General features: G+C 43.8%; 1 protein-coding gene and 1 long non-coding RNA gene across 2 annotated transcripts in view; one reads left to right on the top strand and one right to left on the bottom strand.

Annotated features, from left to right (window-relative positions):
- The window catches only part of SCN3B (sodium voltage-gated channel beta subunit 3), a 37,321-nt gene that overhangs the window by 1,453 nt on the left and 11,774 nt on the right, over positions 1-24,094 (bottom strand). The window contains exons 2-5 of the mRNA XM_077249628.1: positions 10,599-10,762; positions 9,522-9,750; positions 8,551-8,689; positions 7,494-7,585 (exon numbers count right to left, since the gene is read on the bottom strand). Of these exons, the coding sequence (XP_077105743.1) occupies positions 7,519-7,585; positions 8,551-8,689; positions 9,522-9,750; positions 10,599-10,762 (599 nt within the window). The 3' untranslated portion in view covers positions 7,494-7,518. The remainder of the gene's footprint in view (positions 1-7,493; positions 7,586-8,550; positions 8,690-9,521; positions 9,751-10,598; positions 10,763-24,094) is intronic.
- On the top strand, positions 6,291-11,289 carry LOC143764229 (uncharacterized). The gene is made up of 3 exons (XR_013213117.1): positions 6,291-6,499; positions 6,726-6,799; positions 11,036-11,289. It is a non-coding gene; the product is annotated as an uncharacterized LOC143764229 (long non-coding RNA).

Genomic DNA, 24,094 nt, shown 5'->3' with positions numbered 1-24,094 from the left:
TTTTCCGTATTATACTCCAGAGCTGCACTCACTATTCTGCTGGTGCAGTCACTGTGTACATACATTACATTACTGATACTGAGTTACATCCTGTATTATACTCCAGAGCTGCACTCACTATTCTGCTGGTGCAGTCACTGTGTACATACATTACATTACTGATCCTGAGTTACATCCTGTATTATACTCCAGAGCTGCACTCACTATCCTGCTGGTGCAGTCAGTGTGTATATACATTATATTACTGATCCTGAGTTACATCCTGTATTATACCCCAGAGCTGCACTCACTATCCTGCTGGTGCAGTCACTGTGTACATACATTACATAACTGATCCTGAGTTACTTCCTGTAATATACTCCAGAGCTGCACTCACTATTCTGCTGGTGCAGTCAGTGTGTACATACATTATATTACTGATCCTGAGTTACATCCTGTATTATACCCCAGAGCTGCACTCACTATCCTGCTGGTGCAGTCACTGTGTACATACATTACATAACTGATCCTGAGTTACTTCCTGTAATATACTCCAGAGCTGCACTCACTATTCTGCTGATGCAGTCAGTGTGTACATACATTACATTACTGATACTGAGTTACATCCTGTATTATACTCCAGAGCTGCACTCACTATTCTGCTGGTGCAGTCACTGTGTACATACATTACAGACCAAAACTTTGGACACACCTTCTCATTTAAAGATTTTTCTGTATTTTCATGACTATGAAAATTGTACATTCACACTGAAGGCATCAAAACTATGAATTAACACGTGGAATTATATACTTAACAAAAAAGTGTGAAACAACTGAAGTTATATCTTATATTCTAGGTTCTTCAAAGTAGCCACCTTTTGCTTTGATGACTGCTTTGCACACTCTTGGCATTCTCTTGATGAGCTTCAGAGAGGTTTTTAATAGTAAAAAGAGTTTTCAAAAGAACTTAGCCCATCCTGCATCAGCAGGGAAATCAAAGGATAAACCAGTAGCCGCAGCGATTCCTGCTCCAACCTTAGCCCCCACCCCAGCTACAAGCACGCGGCTCCGTTCCTTATCAGTGGCCCACGTAACAGACTCCAGCTCCTGCCCTCCCACCGTACACAAATCCAGTCCCATACTCCAATATCCCTTTTAACCCTATGTCTCGGAATCTCCCTCCCCAGCCCCGCCATGTCAATTCTCAGACCAAGAGCTTGTTTTAATTAGAGTAGATGGCAGACCCAATAAACATACTCTTACAAAACCCATCCCTGTGGGACCTTTCCCTGAGGTTACTGCTCAGTTCCTAATCTCTCCTATATGTCCGGTAAATTTACTGGGGGCAGATTTATTATCACAGTTCCGCTCCAGAATAGAATTCCAAGATGATGGTCAGATGGTCCTTACGTTATATGAACACACATGAGCAGATGAACACAATGAGGAGATCTGTATCCTACATGCCTTTCCCACGGTTATGATGGCCCTGATAGGCCCAGATCCACCCCCAATAATGCCTGTAGAACCAGTAAAAGTGTTTTTCAAACCTGGTGCCCCTTTTCCCAAAGTCCATCAATACCCTTTGAAACATGATCAGGAGCGGGGCCTCAAGGAGCAAATACAAACATTACTCGATAATGGTGCCCTGGTACCCTGTGTTTTCCCATGTAACACGCCCTTGTTTCCCGTTAAGAAAAAGACCCCACCGGGCCAACCCCCTGTGTACCGGCTGGTAGAAGATCTACGGGCAGTTAATGCAGCTACTGTTCTGGAAACTCCGGTGGTGCCTAATCCACATACTCTTTTGTCACAGATACCTCAGAATGCTGCTTGGTTCACAGTCATGGACCTTGCCAATGCCTTCTTCAGCATTCCATTACACCCAAATTGCCAGTTCTGTTTGCATTCACTTATCAGGGACGACAATTGACGTGGACAGTTATGCCACAAGGGACCCAAAACAGTCCCAATCAGTTTGCAAAAAATATGGGCGAGTGTCTTTTACCCTGGCAGTTAGAACACCCCTATGTCACGCTGCTTCAGTATGTGGCTGATCTTTTGTTGTGTGCACGAACAGAGCAGGAAGCCATTGTTGCCACTGTTAGCCTCCTCAAGTATCTGGCAGATCTGAACTGCCGGGTTTCGGCCTCGAAACTTCAGTTTTGCCTTGGTCAAGTGATATTTTTAGGTCACTGTCTCCTTCAGGGTGCCAGACACCTCACAGAAGAAAGAAAAATAGCCATCAGCTCCCTTCCTTTTCGAAAGATGACTGAACTCCGGCGTTTTCTTGGACTATGTACTTATTGTCGTCAGTGGATACCGGACACATCCCGCATAATGCAACCTCTCTACAATGCCCTGAAAGACGGTTCAAGATATGCTGATGATTTTGGCAGATTCCACACCGGATACGCTGTTACTACGGAAGACACTGTAGTGCACGCAGCTGCACTCCCTCCCTCACTGTCAGCACAAGAAGTAGAACTTCAGGCTCTGTCTACTGCATGTGTTCTGGCCAAAGACAGGTGGGCTAATATATATACGGACTCACAGTATGCATTTGGTATTGCTTATGATTTCGGAGCCCTATAGGCCAATTGAGGGTTTTTTACCACCACCAGGACTCCAGTGAAGAATGCTGAAGCTGTTAAAACCCTCATGGACTCAATCAAATTACCCACCCAGGTGGCCATTATCAAGGTCAAGGCGCACGGTCCTAGGAACAGTCCACAGACTGTTGGTAACGCCTTTGCGGATATGCAAGCAAAAGCTGCTTGCTCTCCTACCCGTTGAACAGACCGTACCAACTATGGTGATCACACGCTCTCAGCGTAAACAGTTACAAGAAACACTCTACAGGAACCTGATGATCTACGCCAGACTGAGGTTTTCTGTCGGACCCCGCGAGACCGCTTAATGATGATGCAGAGAATGTCTCCAAAGGAAGAGGTGAAGCAGTGGAAGGCTGATGGAGCATGTATAGACAATGGTCTCTGAAAAAAGGACCAACTTGTGTGTCTCCCTAAGCGGATGTAGCTGCTATTGCCACGTGGGCACATGGGCCCACACATCGAGGAAAAAACCAGGCCCTTGCCCTGGTACAAAAATTCTACTGGGCTCCAGGTATTTCTACAGTCCTGACAGCACTCAACCGTGCATGTAATATCTGTCAGACCTGCAATCCCTGTCAACTTCAACGTGTACCCCCGAAGCACCTTGCTAAGCCCGACTATCCTTTCCAAAGGCTCCAGGTGGACCTCATCACGTTGCCTAAGTCTGGAAGGTATGAATATTGTCTGGTGGTTGTCGACATGTTCTCCAGTTGGCCAGAAGCATTCCTGGTTACCAACATGACTGCAAAAACCACAGCGAAGAAACTGGTGATGGAAGTCATATGCAGATATAGTGTTCCAGAAGTCGTAGAAGTCGTCGAAAGTGACCAAGGTCCGGCCTTCTCATGAGTATCAGGAGGTTCTGACAATGCTTGGATCCACTGTAGCCCTCCATACTCTGTACTATCCACAATCCAGTGGGAAAGTTGAGAGGCTAAACGGCACACTAAAGGGACAATTGACCAAAATGATGCAGGAGACTACGGCTCCATGCCCAGAGCTCCTACCCATTGTACTGTACCATATTTGTACTACCCCTAAGGCAAAATATGGCCTGTCCCCATATGAGATATTGTTTGGTGCTAGGCCCTCAGTTGCAAATTTCCAGTCTCAGCAGTTATTAGAAGAAACTGACCGTGCTGTTCAATATGTTATTCAGCTTAGTAAAAATCTTGCTAACACCCATGTTTTAGTTTTTTTTCTTCCCTTCCAGATTCAGCAGAAACCGACACTTATCACAACTTAAAGTCTGGTGGTTTTGTGGTCGTGAAAAGCCATGTCAGAAAACACGGACTAGAACCCTTGTATGACAGTCCCTACCAAGTTCTCCTCATTACTCCTATGTCAGTAAAGCTGGAAGGAAGGCGGACGTGGATCCACATATCGCACTGCAAGCTGGTCAAACAGACTAGTAGCAAATAAGGGGACATAATGTTTCAGTTTTTCGTATTTCCATATAATAATATTGGTAACCGCATGGGACAGCCTAAATTCCCCAATATCCTTGAATAATAAGTTTGTACAATATCATGAAGGATTAGTAGTACAGATGGGTATAGCCAATAAAATTGTCAGTTCTATTTCCATTTACCCTATGATTACACAAATGTGGGATAAATTGGTTAGGGCCACAGACTATCTAGATGATCAAATTTGGGATATATTGGATATACTTAATACTACTGTTGCTGTCCAAAACCAACTTATCATAGTCACTAATCAACACACTGTAGTACTGGATTACTTAACAGCAGCACAGGGTGGTACGTGTCAGGTTATTGGACCCGCTTGCTGTTATTATATAGATCCCAATAGCACTATGAAGTTAAAGTTAGAGGATATTCAAAGACTCAGAGATTAATATGATAAAGACAATGAGCGTAATAGGGACAGTTGGTGGGCAGACACCTTCTCCTTTTTAATCCAGCCAATTGGTTTAAGGGACCTGGGGGCTGGATAGCTGGAATCTTGCAAAGTTTGTTACACATCGCTGCCTTTATCCTTGTCATGTATGTAATACTAAAACTTTTTCTTTGGTGTATTTCTGTTTTGTATTAGGAAATTCTGCACTAAGACAACTAATGATGATACCAAAAGCTTTGCCACCCCTGCTCTTCTCTACACCGATTTCACAAAGTTACCTGATGAAGATGTTGAAGCCAAGCGCATGGCTATCTTCAAAAGATCCCCACCACTGTTATCAATAATTGTTATTCGTAAATTCTAGTATACAGGGGGGACGGGTACGCCGCAACAGCCATGGCTGGTAACAGGGCACCAGTCATGTGAAGACCAGTACCACTCGAGCTTATAGCTTGGGATAGTACCTCTGATGCTGGACATTAACAAAATTTATCTAGGGGGGAATGTGAAGGAACAAATTAAGAAAGATTCTCCATTTTGTGCTTTTGACTCCATTTTCTTGTTGCTTAAAGATAAATTCTGTTATTAGGTAAAAGGTTATAGCTGCCATGAAGTAACTTTATCTCGCTGTTCATAAGTCTGTTATTCAACTAGGCTATGGTTCATAATTGGTATAAAGACCTTGAGTGTTCCGACTCGAGCCAGGGAGGGGACTCGGGGGTGTATCGCTACATAAGACTCTGAGGCACCTGTTAGTATGTGTTTTTCTATGCCAAGAAGACACGACCATATATGTAGTTTCTGGTTTTTCTGTATCCTCATAGGTTAAGTTTTTCCTGCATTCTTATAGGTTAAGAACTGTGAGCGTGTTCTTATGCTGATTGGTTGAAATATAATTTCTATGACTATGAAGAGTGATACACAATAAACGGGGGCCAGAGATCTGCTCGATCCCCCATACAGAGACACACGTCTCCGTCTGGTTATTTTCAGTTGCCGGCAACGCCCTGTAGATTAATTTGGAAATCACTGAGTTAACCGTGAAGGATCACTTTAGATCCTCCCTCAACACTGCCACTAATAAAAGTGAGGTCAGGCGGCCTTTTCTGAGTGGCTGCTGGCATTTAAAAAAAACAGCATGGGGACTCTCTATTCTTGATTACCAGCCTTGTTAACACTGACAGCTGAGGGTTGCACCACTTAGCTGTCAGTTTTGTCTGGCTGTTTTTCAAAAATACACGGGAACCCACGTTGTTTTTTAAATTTATTTATTTACTTAAAGCGCAGTCATCGGCTGATGAATACTCCCATCAGCCACCAACTGCTCTCACTGTTAGCGGCAGCAGGTGTATGATGATGGGAGAAATAGTCTCATCAGCCGCCACCTGCTCTCTCTGTTATCAATTAAATATAACTCTCAACATTCTCCCCTGATCGCAGGCAGAGCAGGGGAGAATGATGCGACCGGTCTCCAGGGCCAGTGAACAGCATTAACTGTATCGCTGCTTCCCTGGTGCCGATACATGTAGTACTGATGCAGCACACGGGCGACACATGGTTGCCACAAGTATTACACACACGGACACTGATATCTCCGGTACTGTTTCTTTAGGTACCGGAAATATCAGGAGGTGTGAAACAGGCCTAAGAGAACGTTTCTAGATTAAACATCCAAGATGTGTTTCTGTACATTCACATATGTAATCATTATATGAAGGCAGAATTGGGGCAAGTCTACTAGAAAGTTGCAGCTAAGCAGTGTATGGGACACAACACTATGAATGGGTACAGGGATATACAGATATATTTACACAGGACAATATTGACTTTAATCTCAGTATGAAAAATCCTCCCAGGCTCCAGCAAGCGGTGTTATTTTTGTGTGATTATTTCAGTTGTGCATGGAATGAAAGCCGCAGCTGTCAACAGGTCCACGCAACAGCCGAGAGCCCCGCGCCCGTGACCGCAGAGGCCAGATAACTGCAGATTCCAGAACAACGGGTGAGGCAGGAGCTGTGATTCCAAGCTGTTCTGTGATAGAGGTAAATAATCGTAAATCACAGCAGATTAAGGCCATCTTCCCACATGCGAAAAAGCTGCTCTCCCCCCGCCCCGCTGCATTTTTTTCTGCAGGTGTCTGCACCAAAATCTACAATAACATTCTGCTTAGATTATTCAATTTTGTTTTCAGTTTCCCCCTTTTGTACGCATTTTTGGTGAAGTTAAAGTAGCTTTTATTAATTTTTACAGTGATTTTTTTTTTTTCAGATTACCCATAGAAGTCTTTGGATGAAAAATGTATAAAAAAAAAACCAAACAGTTCAAAAGCCTGCCTGTATCGGGTGAGTCCATCCAAGAAGATATTGCCAAATGAGATGCTTATACCATAAAGGTGTCCATATGTCTTAGCGAGCTGAAGGGTGATTTTATCATTATCTCCTCAACATCAGCTGTTGGGGAGTCAGCAGGCCCCTTACAAGTTAGCTGGTCAATAGCCGGGAGATTGTTAAAGATTCTAATAATCTGGCCCATTTGAGAAAGGTCCCAATGTTGCCTATAGACCGCACGGAAGACCCTAACAGCAGCACATGTGTACAGAAGTCCCCACCAATGCAGACCCCTGTGTCTGTAGACTTTCCCATGATCTGCCAAGAAGCCATCGTGTGCCAGTCTAGCAGATGAAATTCTGGTTATATGATATTGGACCATTTTGGTTGCATGCCCGATTAGTAGGATGTTTGGGCAGTGAGGTGCCATATTAAATTGCAGTTTATAACATAAGGTATGTTATCCATTTGTTTTTTTATTAAAAAGTGATTTTTTTTTTGGAGGGGATGTGTTCTGATCTGACGGGTGTTCCAATTATTCTCCATTGGAAGCATGCCAGACACAGAATTTCTAGGCTAATAGATGCTTATGAAATATACTCTGTGTACAGGAGGCAGCATGACAGTGGAAATACTGTACATGAGCAGCGCGGTCTCACATGGGAAGAAGTCAGGGACATACATGTATTCACCAGGATAGGACACCCACCGCTATGTATTGATGCCTTCCAGCTTCATTGCTCCTCTACTGGAACAGGACAGCTCTCCTTGTTTTCTGATGGTATTGCTAGATAATCAGTGCTGTAAGACAGAGTGATCAGGGCTATATATTAGAGATGAGCAACTTGACCTGCACTGCCCTAGTCTGGGGTCCAGTCCTCCATGGCAGCCGGTCTTCACTTCCGCTCCCGACATCATGGCCGCCTCTGCCACTTACTATGCCACGGAGGACTGGACTGGAGGACAGCCCAAACCAAACTGCTCCTCTCTAGTAGACATGTGAGTCACGGTTAGCTTACATATGCATTGTAGATGATATACATTCTTCTTACATTATTATTAGATTTAATTATACAAGATCTGTCTACTGGATCAGCAGGTTCGCTATGTGGTCTGTTTCCCTTGAGATAAGTGGCATCACTGATGTCTGGTGGCTGCTTCTCTCCATTTTTTATAGAAAGTACATACAAGCTACTAAGGAAGTTGGGGTTAGATGTCAGTCTGATGAACGATTAATTACCTAACGAAGGCTAACAGACGGTCATTTTGGCCTGTGTTGGAGTGATGAGGCTTGGTTTACCTGTTTTACTACTTCACAGGAAAAGGCAGCAGATCTCGTACGCCTTAAAAATAATGGATTTCACTTGGCATACGTTTTTTTTTTAAACTAGAGTAAATGGGCAATAGATACCATGCCTATATAGTGGAATACATCTTCCCAATGTATGCATCTAACTGAAAGCTCAAAAACAGCCCAAACAATGCAAATCTCGGATTAGAAAATCTACAGTTTCATGTCTAAATCTCCAATGCAGACCTATGTGTCTCCATGGTTACAAACTACCGATAAACCCTCTTTAGTCTGGTCCGAGCCATAAGATTTGCATTCTGATCTACATCGGAGAACATTGTTAAAAGGCAATCGGCTGATCACACTGTAGACTACAATTCCTATCCTGTTCTGTGAGGGTATGCGGAGTAAAGAGGGGCGTTATTACAGACCACCTTAATTTTGTCCGAAGCCTCGTATATCGATATACACTTACACGCTCTCCTGCGTCACTTCTTCGGCCTTCGAGATCTTTCTGTAGCAATAAACAACTTCAATCACGAGCCACAAGGTAAGAAAAGCCAGGAGGATGTACATCATGATCTCCGAGAGGACAGAAGTGAAATCTTCTCTCTCTGTGGAAACACGGCCAGACGATCATTATCTGAGGTCAGTCACTTCCTATAGTAACTTACATACACATGCATCCTCTCTTTATACGGCTCCTGACAGCGGATATTCTGACATTCACACCATAACATGTCTGCACTGTGATCTGTGCTCACATTTCTGACTGCAGGGACAATAACCAGGTGTCTCATCCAGTACACTGTTATTAATCCTGGGTTACTAAAGGGTTAACCAAAAGTACTCAAATACATGCTGAGATTGGATGCAACTGTCCAAACTCCCAGTTGTGAGAAGTACTGGTTTCTGTTCATACAACTGGTATTTTATGCGGAATCCACATGAAACCTGCAAACATTGCGTCCTGCGTGTGTGAATGGGGTTCTTCATCCCCTGTTAAATGTTATGAATATTTTCACTCAGATTTTTTTTCTGGAAAAAAAAATCTGCAAAAATAAGTATTTTGTAACTTTCTTCCCATGGATTAGACACATAAAAGATGGTGAATTGGCCGCACTGTATAAAGGTGATGCACAGAGAAATCTGTGTCGGCCTCAGACTTTAGCCGCAGAATCTGTAGTGATTACATGTCTGATACGTCTGAACAGCCCCTCCGAGCAATGTGTTGTAGGCCTTTGGATCTAAACAGTGTTTCTGTGTACTGGACTTTATTTAGTTGGGGATTTTGGTCCTGAATCCGGACTAGAATGGGCCACAATCAAGGGACTCACATAACACCATATGAAAGTTTAGCCACACTTGCTGTAGCGAGTCTAGCAGATACTGTATGAAGTTTCGTCTGATGGACGGTCTGCTCACCACTGGTGCCATGTTACTCACCTATCTCCGACACAATCAAATCAATTTTCACGTTGCTCGTGATTGAGTGTTGGTGCGCCTCGAAATGCAGCGTGCGATTAACGTTACAGATGTACAGCCCCGAATCGGTGATTGTTGCATTGTGTAAGATCAGGGAGACGTCCTGCAGGTCTTTGCTTCCGATCCACTGCAGACGACCCTTGAATGGGCTCAAATGTTCCCGAGGTTTCCCCTCGTTGTATTCAAAGATCTGCAGAAGTAGAAAACCAACCATCAAAATATAATCCCACTGATACACACATCTATTGTAGTAATAGTTAATGAGCTAATCATAGATGAACATGCTGATAACAAGCACCTAATACTGGAATGTGCAAATCTTCTGTTATTGGGCAATGGAAAGTCATTCACAGTTTTCTAAGATAAATACCCTTTTTTAATATAATTTTTTGGGTTCCATGTATTCCCCTAGTTGCTGCCGGGGGAAGCTCTGGGCAGAATTGTTAATTTTTATTATCTATATCATTACAATATTTAAAGGGCTTGTCCCATAAAGAAGATTTTGTGCCTTTCCGCAGCATTTGTGATGCTTGTATGATCGGTGGGATCTGATCATTGGGACCATGTGATTGGAGTGGTAGCGCGCGTGCTTCCATTAGCTGCTCTCTATTCACCTCTGTGGCAAAGAGCATGTGTGGCCACCATAAATAGGAGCACACGTGTGCTCTACCGCTCCATTCCACCATTGTAAAGTTTTCACTTATCCTGATGATACACATTGTTCATGGCTTAACTACTTTATTGATAGGACAACATCTTAAGCTCCTCAAGGGTCCTCAATGGAACCATCAGCATGTGTGCCCAGCCTATGCTCTGCTTAACAGCGGGGTTATAGGGCTCTCTGTTATCCTAATAGGTAGGTGGGACCCCAACCCTCTTTATGTTCTAACCTACAGATGGACTATCAACGTATTCATGTAACTGAAAACTCTGCACAGCATGGTAATATAACATAGTACAGGAGCCCTGTAGAGCCCGTCGTGATGATATCAATGACTAGAATCATAGCGTGACAACATGTAGATATGTAATACATACAAGCGATCGGTTTCCATTGCGAGGCTGGAAGTACCACTCCACATTGGTGACGGCGAATACTTCCTCTCTTTGCATGCAGGAGATGCACAGTAAGGTCATATTGTGTCCTTGGACGGCCTCTGTCCCAGAAGGAACCTCAACACACACAGGAGAGCACAGTCCCGCTGCAGAGGGTCACCAGCACAGGGAAAGACAGGGGGTGTACATGAACCAAACGGGGAGGGGAAGAGGTCAGGAAGGAGCAAAATGTAGTAGAACACGGTGAAGGATCGGCCACAACACATTTAATTACAATAGGAAGGAACAGCAATGGGATAGACAACAACGCCAAGAGAGGGACAAACACACCAAAAGGGAGATAGAAAAGAAGATATTCTGGTTAGTGCACATGTCACAAGATCACCAGCTGCAGATTATTCTCCACTTTGTCTTTACAGCAATATTTCACAATGATCCGACCGTACTGTGGTTTTCTCCATCGGTCCAGCTGGATTCATCTCCCCCCGTACACAGGCCCCATAGCAGCTGCAAGCTCCACATCAATGGTAAGTGCAACCTGACTGCTTCTAGCACATCTATCTCTTCTCGTAAATGTACACAAGACCTTTTATTATAACATATTGTATTACCCAGCAAAGAATAGAAGAACCTCGTGCTTCTCACGTAAGTCAAGAAGAGGGTCAGCCGAACAATGTCTGTGCTAGTAATGAAGGTTATAAATATAATGTAAAGGATACAAGAGCAGAAGCACACATCTGATAAGAGAGGATCACAGAAACTCTGACGAGTCGCTGATTAGTGAATAGCCAGAGTAAGAATTGTAAATGAGCATGGAGAGGACCTCAGGCTACTGTGACCACGAGTAGAGCTGTAACAACGTAGGCCCCTCATGGTGCCATCTACTGATCTCTCATCTGACTCTTCCTACCCAACAACAGAACATTAAGCTATCTTGATGCATGGTTACTCTTCATTAAGTTGTCCCTTTGCAATATTCCACATTTGGAGCAGCCCTGTTTGAAAGGTCTGTCCTGACACCACCTGCCAGATCCCCAGCAATAAGCCATTTTTTATCTGCACAATCGCACCTTACTTGTTTCCACATCCCAGTAGTTGTAGTGTGGCCCCAGAGCAAGGAACATGGACTGGACAAGAAGCACATTAATACACACAATGCAACGAGGTATCAAAGAGCAATAGTCACAATAGCAGCCAGAGGCAATGACTGCAGGAGCATGTCACTGTCATCACCCCTGCGCATGCACTATTCCAACTGTATCTAAGGATCCTATAGATGCCTGTGAGAATTATAGGATAAGGCCAGCACATCTATATGAACTGTGGACGACATGCAAATACATGCACACACACACACAAACCGTGTGCAACAGCATGCTGGGACATCTGAAACTGCATACCTTAACATATCACTGACTCTGGTGTTACGGGGGTATGTATTGGCACTATTAGCACCTACAGTGGCATGTAAAAGTTTGGGTACCCCTGGTCAAAATCACTATTATATAGTTTTAGCATTTGGTGAACATGGTAAAAAAAAAATCCCCAAAAAACTTTGTGGAATTGCGCTTTTTTTGCAGTTTCACCGCACTTGGATTTTGTTCCCGTTTTTGAGTACACAATATGGTAAAACCAATGGTGTAATTGAAAAGTACAACTTGTTCCGCAAAAAACAAGCCCTCACACGGCTATATTGACTGAAAAAAAAAAAGTTATGGCTCTGGGAAATAGGGGAACGAAAACGCAAACACAAAAAAGGGCTTTGTCTCAAAGGGGTTAAGGCTTATGGTAACAAAATAAGAGGAGGGCATATTTACTACACTACCTGTGTTTTGCAGGTGCAGTGGGGTGTACATGGTGGCCTGTGTTCTGCAGGTGCAGCCTGTGAATTCACTGGAGATGTACAGTGGTATGTAAAAGTTTGGGCACCCCTGGTCAAAATTACTGTTGTAAAACAGTTAAGCAAGTTGAAGATGAATATATCTCTAAAAGGGCTAAAGTTAAAGATGACATATTGCCTTTGTATTTTAGGCAACAAAAATTGTCTTTTTTTATTTTATTTAAAAAATTACATAAAGGGAAATGGGCCGATGCAAAAGTTTGGATACCCTTGGAGATTTGTGTGCTCAGATAACTTTGACCAAGGTTTCAGTCCTTAATTAGCCTGTTAGGGTTATGACTTGTTCACTGTCATCATTAGGAAAGGTCAGGTGATGCACACTTCCCAAAAAACTCGACCTCCTCTAACCTTGTGCAAAAAACAGCAGCCATGGGTTGCAGCCTAGCACTCTGAAAATGGTGGAGGCCCACAAAGCAGGAGAAGGCTATAAGAAGCTAGCAAAGCGTTTTCAAGTTGCCCTTTTCCTCAGTTCGAAATGACTCTGGAGTTGTGGTACATTGATTTACTGTTGAGAGACACCTGCATAAATATGGTCTTCATAAAAGAGTCATCAGAAGAAAACGTCTCCCGCGTTCTCACCATAAGATTCAGCATCAGAACTATGCAAAATAACATTTAAACAGGCAGATGCAATTTGGAAACAAGTCCAGTGGACCGATGAGGTTAAAATAGAACTATTTGGCCGCAAAAGGGCACAGAAATTCAGGAAAAGAACATCTCGCCTACCATTAAGCATGTGGGTGGATCAATTATGCTTTGGTGTTGTGTTGCAGCCAATGGCACAGGGAACATTTCACAGTTAGAGGGAAGAATAGATTCAATAAAATTTCAACAAATTCTTTATGCAAACATAACACCATCTGTTAAAAAACTGAAGGTAAAAAGATCATGGCTTCTACAAATGGATAATGATCCTAAACACAAGTCAAAATCCACAATAGACGACCTCAAAAGGGGCAAGCTGAAGGTTTTACAATGGCCCTCTCAGTCCCCTGATCTGAACATCATTGAAAATCTGTGGATAGACCTCAAAATAGCAAAGGATGCAAGTCGCCCCGGGAATCACACAGAACTGGAGGAATTCTCCAAGGAAGAACAGAGGAAAATCCCTCAAAGAAGAATTGAAACATTCTTGGCTGGCTACAAAAAGCATTTACAAGCTTTGATGCTTTCAAAAGGGGATGCTACTAGGTACTAACCATACAGGGTGCCCAAACTTGTGCATTGGCCCCTTTTTGCCTTTTGTAATTTTTAAAATGTAAAAGATGAAAATATATATTTTTTTAAGTTCCTAAAATGCCAAGGAAATCTATCCTAACTTTAGGCCTTTTAGAGATAATTTCATTGTGACTAGGGGTGCCCAAACTTTTACATGCCACTGTACTAGTTGTAGATAGAAAGTGCCCCTTGTCTTGGACAAGGTAACCTTTAAAGCTAGCAAGCTATACGTTTCTCCACTTGTTATCACCATCCTGTACTGGTGGTATGCGGGTCAATCGACAGGTCTAAATCCACACCAGTGCTTCTCCCTTTCAGAAGCCAGAGCCTAAAATAATGATTTATCCTGGTTTGTGGATCTTCTATGTCATCGCTATTAGCTGCTGGCACGGTCTGCCAGTCCCCTTGCCATATGGGCAGCTGTTCAGGTGCTGATAGCACTCGGAGTAATGTCTGTAACGTACATTAGCAGTGCATTATCTGAGGATAGCGTTTCAGCTGTTGGCGTACACTGTATCTGAAGTCAATACAAAGTGGATTTACTGACCTGCTGCTCCCAGTGACAATGATACACTGATAGATTTCTCGTGACCTAAGTAAATCTGATATCAATGCCGGGGGCGCTTTGTGCTTTAAAACGTACTTGATTTTGTCTTTTATCTCTTGTCTATTTTGTCAAAGTGCCCAGTTCCTACTTCACCACTGCTTACATTCCAAAGCACTGAACCTTGCCAGCACTACATGTTCTAGGACATTCAATTTCTTAGTGACAACAGTGCTAATCAGATTCATGTCCCTAGTAGAAACCCACCTCTCTGTCATGCCTGTGCATGGTTCTGCTTCCTAAAATATGTCTCATTAATCTGCCGTAATACCCGGCAGTGAGACCTTTAGTAGACATCACTTTGGTAGGATTTTATAGTTTTCTGGATGACTTCATATAGTGATTTGCACGTTGGATATTTAGGCCAGTAGCTATCGGATGGCGACAAGTTGTCTGAGAGTACAGTGACCATATACTTAGGAGGACTATAAGCCCAGCGAAGCAGATGGAGATGTCAGTAATGGAGCCTTTGGGATTAAGGTTTGCTTTCCAATATGAAAACTGTGGTCACATTTGTAGCATTTCGTAAACTGTTCTGATGCATCTAATCTAAAAATAAAAATGAAGCAACGTAACAAAGTTTTGATTAGAAATGCCCTACAGTTTTGTGTCTGCAGCTCCTATGCAGACTTGGCCATCAGTCGGTTTGTCGGAATCTCTACTTGTATTCTCAGTTCTGCTTTTTAAGATGCCGAGTTCATAAGTTTATACAAGACGTCACTTTTCATAGAACAATTAGGAAACTGGAGCAAAGCCTCATGAAATATTTATATGTGAGCGTGGGCAGAGTCTCTGTGCCCTACTTCAGGCACATATGTTGGCTTAGGATAAAGCTGCGGCAAGACACAGGGTGAAGAGATGTTTACGTGTGTCTGTATATCCCTAAGTTGTCAGCCTTATTATTTAGTAAACACAGTGTGGTTGATGTTCAGCGGCAGTTGGTTGGGGTGTGCATCATGGAAGTCTGGGCACATGAACACATTTTCTAGCTGTTGTCTGCGCCCTCTAAATACATAGAATACAGGTACCGTATACTGCTGATAAGGCAACATTCACACCTCCGGGTTCTCATCAGTGAGTGGTCTGGAAACCTCGCTGACCCACACAGCTTAATGAAGCCGGTGACACTTTTTTTTTTTTTTTTACAGATTTGTGTGTCCGTTCCATTAAGCTCAGTGAATGTCCCAACTGTTTTGCAAATCTGATCTGACAATTTAATTCTATGGGGATCTGTTAAAAACAGATGAATGTCTGAAGCTATACATTTAACATCAATTTTCATATGTTTTCCATATGATTTTTTTCTTATCCATTTCCAAAAGACAATGGAAAAAGTACTTCAGACCGTCTACCTCAGTTTTATAAACTGATGGATACAAAAATGGAGGCCACATGGAAAATGGAAGTTAATGTGTAAGGAGTTAAAAGTACAAGAAGAGTCTGGGGGCGGTTACCTTCTCGGCTCTGTGCCCGGAACCTTTGAGCTGTGCCGCAGGTTCCCTAGGGGAGAGACTTGTAGACTGGGACAGGAGGGAAGCAGCCAGAGAGCGGGAAAGGGACGCATGCAGGAGAGAGAGCAGCGTGCAGAGCCGGGTGCAGCTGCGCTCCAGAAGAGAGAGAGAAAGAGACTGCCCAGAAAGACTGCATCTTGTAGAGACTGCCCAGAAAGACTGCATCGTGTAGAGACTGCCCAGAAAGACTGCATCGTGTAGAGACTGCCCAGAAAGACTGCATCTTGTAGAGACTGCCTAGAAAGACTGCATCTTGTAGAGACTGCCCAGAAAGACTGCATCCAGTGAGTACTTAAAGCGGACTCTGCTGTGACTTTAGGGGGGCGCTTTGAGACCCGTTGAGAGACTACTACACCCTGGCCCCTGACTCCTGGTAGAGACTTAACAGTGCAGAGCCCCTGTTTTCCTGGTACAGAGACTTAACAGTGCAGAGCCCCTTGTTTTCCTGTTACAGAGACAACCGTGCGGAGCCCTGATTTTCTGGCTGTGCTATAAAAGTTAAAGACTCAGAGCCTGTGCATACCACATTAACTCCCGAAACCCCAGGCAGCAGGCTCTCAGAGACTACTCTGCTCACGGACCACAGAGGGACGACAAGTGTCGCTGATTCTCGGCGCCTACGTTGGAGAAGACGACCCTCCAAGCAAGTCCTCATGAGACTGATAAGTGTTCTTTTCTCAAGAAATCCTGCTTAATTCTGTTTTATTGTTTAACTCCCGTATTTTTGCATTGTTTTATTGCTAGTTATTTTCCATTGCTTCCTCCCTGCGAGGAGAACCTAATTCCTGTTATTAACCCCTTCACCCCCAAGGGTGGTTTGCACGTTAATGACCGGGCCAATTTTTACAATTCTGACCACTGTCCCTTTATGAGGCTATAACTCTGGAACGCTTTGACGGATCTTGGCGATTCTGACATTGTTTTCTCGTGACATATTGTACTTCATGTTAGTGGTAAAATTTATTCGATATAACTTGCATTTATTTGTGAAAAAAACGAATATTTGGCGAAAATTTTGAAAATTTCGCAATTTTCCAACTTTGAATTTTTATGCCCTTAAATCACAGACATATGTCACGCAAAATACTTAATAAGTAACATTTCCCACATGTCTACTTTACATCAGTACAATTTTGGAACCAAAATTTTTTTTTGTGACGGAGTTATAAGGGTTAAAAGTTGACCAGCAATTTCTCATTTTTACAACACCATTTTTTTTTAGGGACCACATCTCATTTGAAGTCATTTTGAGGGGTCTATATGATAGAAAATACTCAAGTGTGACACCATTCTAAAAACTGCACCCCTCAAGGTGCTCAAAACCACATTCAAGAAGTTTATTAACCCTTCAGGTGTTTCACAGGAATTTTTTGAATGTTTAAATAAAAATGAGCATTTAACTTTTTTTCACACACAATTTATTTCAGCTCCAATTTGTTTTATTTTACCAAGGGTAACAGGAGAAAATGGACCCCCAAAGTTGTTGTACAATTTGTCCTGAGTACGCTGATACCCCATATGTGAGGGTAAACCACTGTTTGGGCGTATGGCAGAGCTCGGAAGGAAAGGAGCGCCATTTGACTTTTCAATGCAAAATTGACTGGAATTGAGATGGGACGCCATGTTGCGTTTGGAGAGCCCCTGATGTGCCTAAACACTGAAACCCCCTACAAGTGACACCATTTTGGAAAGTAGACCCCCTAAGGAACTTATCTTGATGTGTGGTGAGCACTTTGACCCACCAAGTGCTTCACAGAAGTTTATAATGCAGAGCCGTAAAAATAAAAAATCATATTTTTTCACAAAAATGATCTTTTTGCCCCCAATTTTTTATTTTCCCAAGGGTAAGAGAAGAAATTGGACCCCAAAAAATGTTGTGCAATTTGTCCTGAGTACGATGATACCCCATATGTGGGTGTAAACCATTGTTTGGGCGCATGGCAGAGCTTGGAAGGGAAGGAGCGCCATTTGACTTTTCAATGCAAAATTGACTGGAATTGAGATGGGACGCCATGTTGCGTTTGGAGAGCCCCTGATGTGCCTAAACATTGAAACTCCCTACAAGTGACACCATTTTGGAAAGTAGACCCCCTAAGGAACTTATCTAGATGTGTGGTGAGCACTTTGACCCACCAAGTGCTTCACAGAAGTTTATAATGCAGAGCCGTAAAAATAAAAAATCATATTTTTTCACAAAAATGATCTTTTCGCCCCCAATTTTTTATTTTCCCAAGGGTAAGAGAAGAAATTGGACCCCAAAAAATGTTGTGCAATTTGTCCTGAGTACGCTGATACCCCATATGTGGGTGTAAACCATTGTTTGGGCGCATGGCAGAGCTTGGAAGGGAAGGAGCGCCATTTGACTTTTCAATGCAAAATTGACTGGAATTGAGATGGGACGCCATGTTGCGTTTGGAGAGCCCCTGATGTGCCTAAACATTGAAACTCCCTACAAGTGACACCATTTTGGAAAGTAGACCCCCTAAGGAACTTATCTAGATGTGTGGTGAGCACTTTGACCCACCAAGTGCTTCACAGAAGTTTATAATGCAGAGCCGTAAAAATAAAAAATCATATTTTTTCACAAAAATGATCTTTTTGCCCCCAATTTTTTATTTTCCCAAGGGTAAGAGAAGAAATTGGACCCCAAAAAATGTTGTGCAATTTGTCCTGAGTACGCTGATACCCCATATGTGGGTGTAAACCATTGTTTGGGCGCATGGCAGAGCTTGGAAGGGAAGGAGCGCCATTTGACTTTTCAATGCAAAATTGACTGGAATTGAGATGGGACGCCATGTTGCGTTTGGAGAGCCCCTGATGTGCCTAAACATTGAAACTCCCTACAAGTGACACCATTTTGGAAAGTAGACCCCCTAAGGAACTTATCTAGATGTGTGGTGAGCACTTTGACCCACCAAGTGCTTCACAGAAGTTTATAATGCAGAGCCGTAAAAATAAAAAATCATATTTTTTCACAAAAATGATCTTTTTGCCCCCAATTTTTTATTTTCCCAAGGGTAAGAGAAGAAATTGGACCCCAAAAAATGTTGTGCAATTTGTCCTGAGTACGCTGATACCCCATATGTGGGTGTAAACCATTGTTTGGGCGCATGGCAGAGCTTGGAAGGGAAGGAGCGCCATTTGACTTTTCAATGCAAAATTGACTGGAATTGAGATGGGACGCCATGTTGCGTTTGGAGAGCCCCTGATGTGCCTAAACATTGAAACTCCCTACAAGTGACACCATTTTGGAAAGTAGACCCCCTAAGGAACTTATCTAGATGTGTTTTGAGAGCTTTGAACCCCCAAGTGTTTCACTACAGATTATAACGCAGAGCCGTGAAAATAATTTTTATTTTTTTTCTCAAAAATGATTTTTTAGCACCCAGCTTTGTATTTTTACAAGGGTAACAGAATAAATTGGACCCCAAAATTTGTTTTCCAATTTGTCCTGAGTACGCTGATACCCCATATGTGGGGGGGAACCACTGTTTGGGCGCATGACAGAGCTCGGAAGGGAAGGAGCGCCATTTGGAATGCAGACTTAAATGGATTGGTCAGCAGCCGTCACGTTGCATTTGCAGAGCCCCTGATGTACCCAAACAGTACAAACCCCCCACAAGTGACCCCATATTGGAAACTAGACCTCCCAAAGAACTTATCTAGATGTGTTTTGAGAACTTTGAACCCCCAAGTGTTTCACTAAAGTTTATAGCGCAAAGCCGTGAAAATAAAAATTCTTTTTTTTTTTCACAAAAATGATTTTTTAGCCCCCAGTTTTGTATTTTCACAAGGGTAACAGGATAAATTAGACCCCAAAAGTTGTTGTCCAATTTGTCCTGAGTACGCTGATACCCCATATGTGGGGGGGAACCACTGTTTGGGTGCATGACAGAGCTCGGAAGGGAAGGAGCGCCATTTGGAATGCAGCCTTAAATGGATTGGTCTGCAGGCGTCACGTTGCATTTGCAGAGCCCCTGATGTACCCAAACAGTACAAACCCCCCACAAGTGACCCCATATTGGAAACTAGACCTCCCAAGGAACTTATCTAGATGTGTTGTGAGAACTTTGAACCCCCAAGTGTTTCACTACAGTTTATAACGCAGAGCCGTGAAAATAAAACATCTTTTTTTTCCCACAAAAATGATTTTTAGCCCCCCAAATTTTTATTTTCCTAAGGATAACAAGAGAACTTGGACCCCAGAAGTTGTTGTTCAATTTGTCCCGAGTACGCTGATAACACATATGTTGGGGTAAACCCCTTTTTGGGCGCACGGGAGAGCTCGGAAGGGAAGGAGCACTGTTTTACTTTTTCAACGCAGAATTGGCTGGAATTGAGATTGGACGCCATGTCGCGCTTGTAGAGCCCCTGATGTGCCTGGACAGTGGAAACTCCCCAATTCTACCTGAAACCCTAACCCAAACACACCCCTAACCCTAATCCCAACAGTAACCTTAACCACACCACTAGCCCTGACACACCCATAATTCTAATCCCAACCCTAATCCAAACGTAAATGTAATCCAAACCCTAACCCTAACTTTAGCCCCAACCCTAACTTTAGCCCCAACCCTAACTTTACCTCCAACCCTAGCCCTAACCCTAACCCTAACCCTACCCCTAACCCTAACCCTAAACGTGACTGAAATACGTGGCACTGAAATACGTGGCACTGAAATACGTGGCACTGAAATACGTGGCACTGAAATACGTGGCACTGAAATACGTGATACGTGGCACTTAAATACGTGGCACTGAAACACGTGGCACTGAAATACGTGATACGTGGCACTGAAATACGTGGCACTGAAATACGTGGCACTGAAATACGTGGCACTGAAATACGTGGCACTGAAATACGTGGCACTGAAATATGTGATACGTGGCACTGAAATACGTGGCACTGAAATACGTGGCACTGAAATACGTGGCACTGAAATACGTGGCACTGAAATACGTGGCACTGAAATACGTGGCACTGAAATACGTGGCACTGAAATACGTGATACGTGGCACTGAAATACGTGGCACTGAAATACGTGGCACTGAAATACGTGATACGTGGCACTTAAATACGTGGCACTGAAACACGTGGCACTGAAATACGTGATACGTGGCACTGAAATACGTGGCACTGAAATACGTGGCACTGAAATACGTGGCACTGAAATACGTGGCACTGAAATACGTGGCACTGAAATACGTGGCACTGAAATACGTGGCACTGAAATACGTGATACGTGGCACTGAAATACGTGGCACTGAAATACGTGGCACTGAAATACGTGGCACTGAAATACGTGGCACTGAAATACGTGGCACTGAAATACGTGGTACTAAAATATGTGGCACTGAAATACGTGATACGTGGCACTGAAATACGTGATACGTGGCACTGAAATATGTGATACGTGGCACTGAAATACGTGGCACTGAAACACGTGGCACTGAAATACGTGGCACTGAAATACGTGGCACTGAAATACGTGGCACTATGACTGTCAGAAAATGTTCATTAAACGGTTAGGGGTGAGGTTAGGGGTAGAGTTAGGGTTAGGGTTTGGATCCCTTTATCACCTTGATGGTGGTGGGTGGCTTTTCAGTGTGTTTTCTGTTTTTTTTCGATAAAAATGCATGCGTTTTTAACGCAAACAAACGCATGTGCTTAAAAACGCAAGAAAATACTGCAGGTTGTATTTCTGAAAATGAACGCATGCAGAAAAAAAACGCATGCGTTTGAAAACGCGACCAAACGCGTACAAAAAAACCGCATGCGTTTTCAATGTTAAATATAGGGAAAAAACGCATGCGTTTTTTTGTGCAAAAAACGCTGCAGACAAAAACGCAAGTGTGAAACCAGCGACGCTTTTTATAGCAAAAAAGTTTTTGCGTCTCCACATTTTGAGACCTATAATTTTTCCACATTTTGCTCCACAGAGTCATGTGAGGTCTTGTTTTTTGCGGGACGAGTTGACGTTTTTATTGGTAACATTTTCGGACACGTGACCATTTTTGATCGCTTTTTATTCCGATTTTTGTGAGGCAGAATGACCAAAAACCAGCTATTCATGAATTTCTTTTGGGGGAGGCGTTTATACCGTTCCGCGTTTGGTAAAATTGATAAAGCAGTTTTATTCTTCGGGTCAGTACGATTACAGCGATATCTCATTTATATCATTTTTTTATGTTTTGGCGCTTTTATACGATAAAAACTAAAATATAGAAAAAATAATTATTTTCGTATCGCTTTATTCTCAGGACTATAACTTTTTTATTTTTTTGCTGATAATGTTGTATGGCGGCTTGTTTTTTGCGGGACAAGATGACGTTTTCAGCGGTACCATGGATATTTATATCAGTCTTTTTGATCGCGTGTTATTCCACTTTTTGTTCGGCGGTATGGTAATAAAGCGTTGTTTTTTGCCTCGTTTTTTTTTTTTTTTTCTTACGGTGTTTACTGAAGGGGTTAACTAGTGGGGCAGTTTTATAGGTTGGGTCGTTACGGACGCGGCGATACTAAATATGTGTACTTTTATTGTTTTGTTTTTTTTATTTAGATAAAGAAATGTATTTATGGGAATAATATATATTTTTTTTTTTATTATTTATTTAGGATTTTTTTTTTTTTTTTTTTTACACATGTGGAAAAATTTTTTTTTTACTTTTTTACTTTGTCCCAGGGGGGGACATCACAGATCATTGATCTGGCAGTGTGCACAGCACTCTGCCAGATCGACGATCTGCTGTGCAGGGCTGCAGGCTTACGAAGTGTCTGCTCTGAGCAGACACTCGGTAAGCCACCTCCCTCCCTGCAGGACCCGGATGCCGCGGCCATCTTGGATCCGGGACCTGCAGCCAGGAAGGAGGTAGGAGACCCTCGCAGCAACGCGATCACATCGCGTTGCTCCGGGGGTCTCAGGGAAGCCCGCAGGGAGCCCCCTCCCTGCGCGATGCTTCCCTATACCGCCGGTACACTGCGATCGTGTTTGATCGCGGTGTGCCGGGGGTTAATGTGCCGGGGGCGGTCCGTGACCGCTCCTGGCACATAGTGCCGGATGTCAGCTGCGATATGCAGCTGACACCCGGCCGCGATCGGCCGCGCTCCCCCCGTGAGCGCCGCTGATCGGTGATGACGTACTATCCCGTCGGCGGTCATACGGGCCCACCCCACCTCGACGGGATAGTACGTCAAATGTCGGGAAGGGGTTAAACCCCTCAACTGTTGGTCTGCCTGTTCCGTGGTGACATACTCAGTACCTGCACGTTATTACATTTGGCGTAGTCGGCAGGATGTCACACGGTAGTGCGGATAGGGCAGACCAAGCAGCGGGGGAAGTTCCCAGGTCTAGCATTTCCCTGGGAGCCATGTTGAATAATTAGCCAAGGTTCACTGGGAACAATGTAATGTTGTGGAGTTGGACAGAGCGTATCCGGGGAATGATGCGGATGCACCCCATGACACCAGCCCTGGAGGCAGAAATTGCATTGATGGCTCTGGAGGGGGAGGCGCGGGATTCTGTCATGCATAGGTCCCCCCGGGAGAGAGATACCCTGGACAAAGTGCTGCGCATACTTGAGGAAACGCATGGGGACCCCACTGACGTAGGGGAACTTCGCATGCGACTGTTTCACCGGGAACAACGGGAGGGGGAGACCGTGACCCAATTCATGAACGCCCTACAAGAGCTTCACACTGCTATCAGACGAAAGGACGGTGTAGGGGTAGGGTCAGTTGATGTGGTGCTCAAAGATCAGCTAGTGACAGGACTGCGTGACGCAATGATGAAACAGGCACTGCGAGAGCGCATGCGAGTAAAGCCAGACATTACTTTCTCTGAGGTTGGCAGTGAGGCGCGTGTGCGAGAACAAGAACAGGGAGTGACGGGGCTGGTAGGAAGGGTGCAGAGCGGGGAGGTAACCACCCCCGCAGGCAATATTCCCCAGTGGGTGGAGGACCTGAGAATGGAGATTAGACAGGTCCGTGAAGAAATGGCGGCCTCCAGAAGAACTCTGGCAGAGGGGCCCGGCCCTCTGGTGCGAGACAGAGAAGCTGCCCCCCGAAGGGAGGGTGAAACTACCAGGAGGAGAAGCCCTCTTACATGCTACACTTGTGGAGAGTCCGGCCACATTGCTCGATGGTGTCCCCGGCGGAGCCGACCATCCCCGCATCCTCCTTTAAACTAGGTGGCTCTGGGCTTGAGGGGCGCCGCTCAGAGCGTGAAGAACAGAGGAGGAGGAGTAA

The sequence above is a fragment of the Ranitomeya variabilis genome, chromosome 4 (assembly GCF_051348905.1).
Source record: "Ranitomeya variabilis isolate aRanVar5 chromosome 4, aRanVar5.hap1, whole genome shotgun sequence".
Lineage (NCBI taxonomy): Eukaryota > Metazoa > Chordata > Amphibia > Anura > Dendrobatidae > Ranitomeya > Ranitomeya variabilis.
The sequence above is the reverse complement of the archived record's forward strand: the minus strand, read 5'-3'. Positions and strand labels throughout refer to the sequence as shown.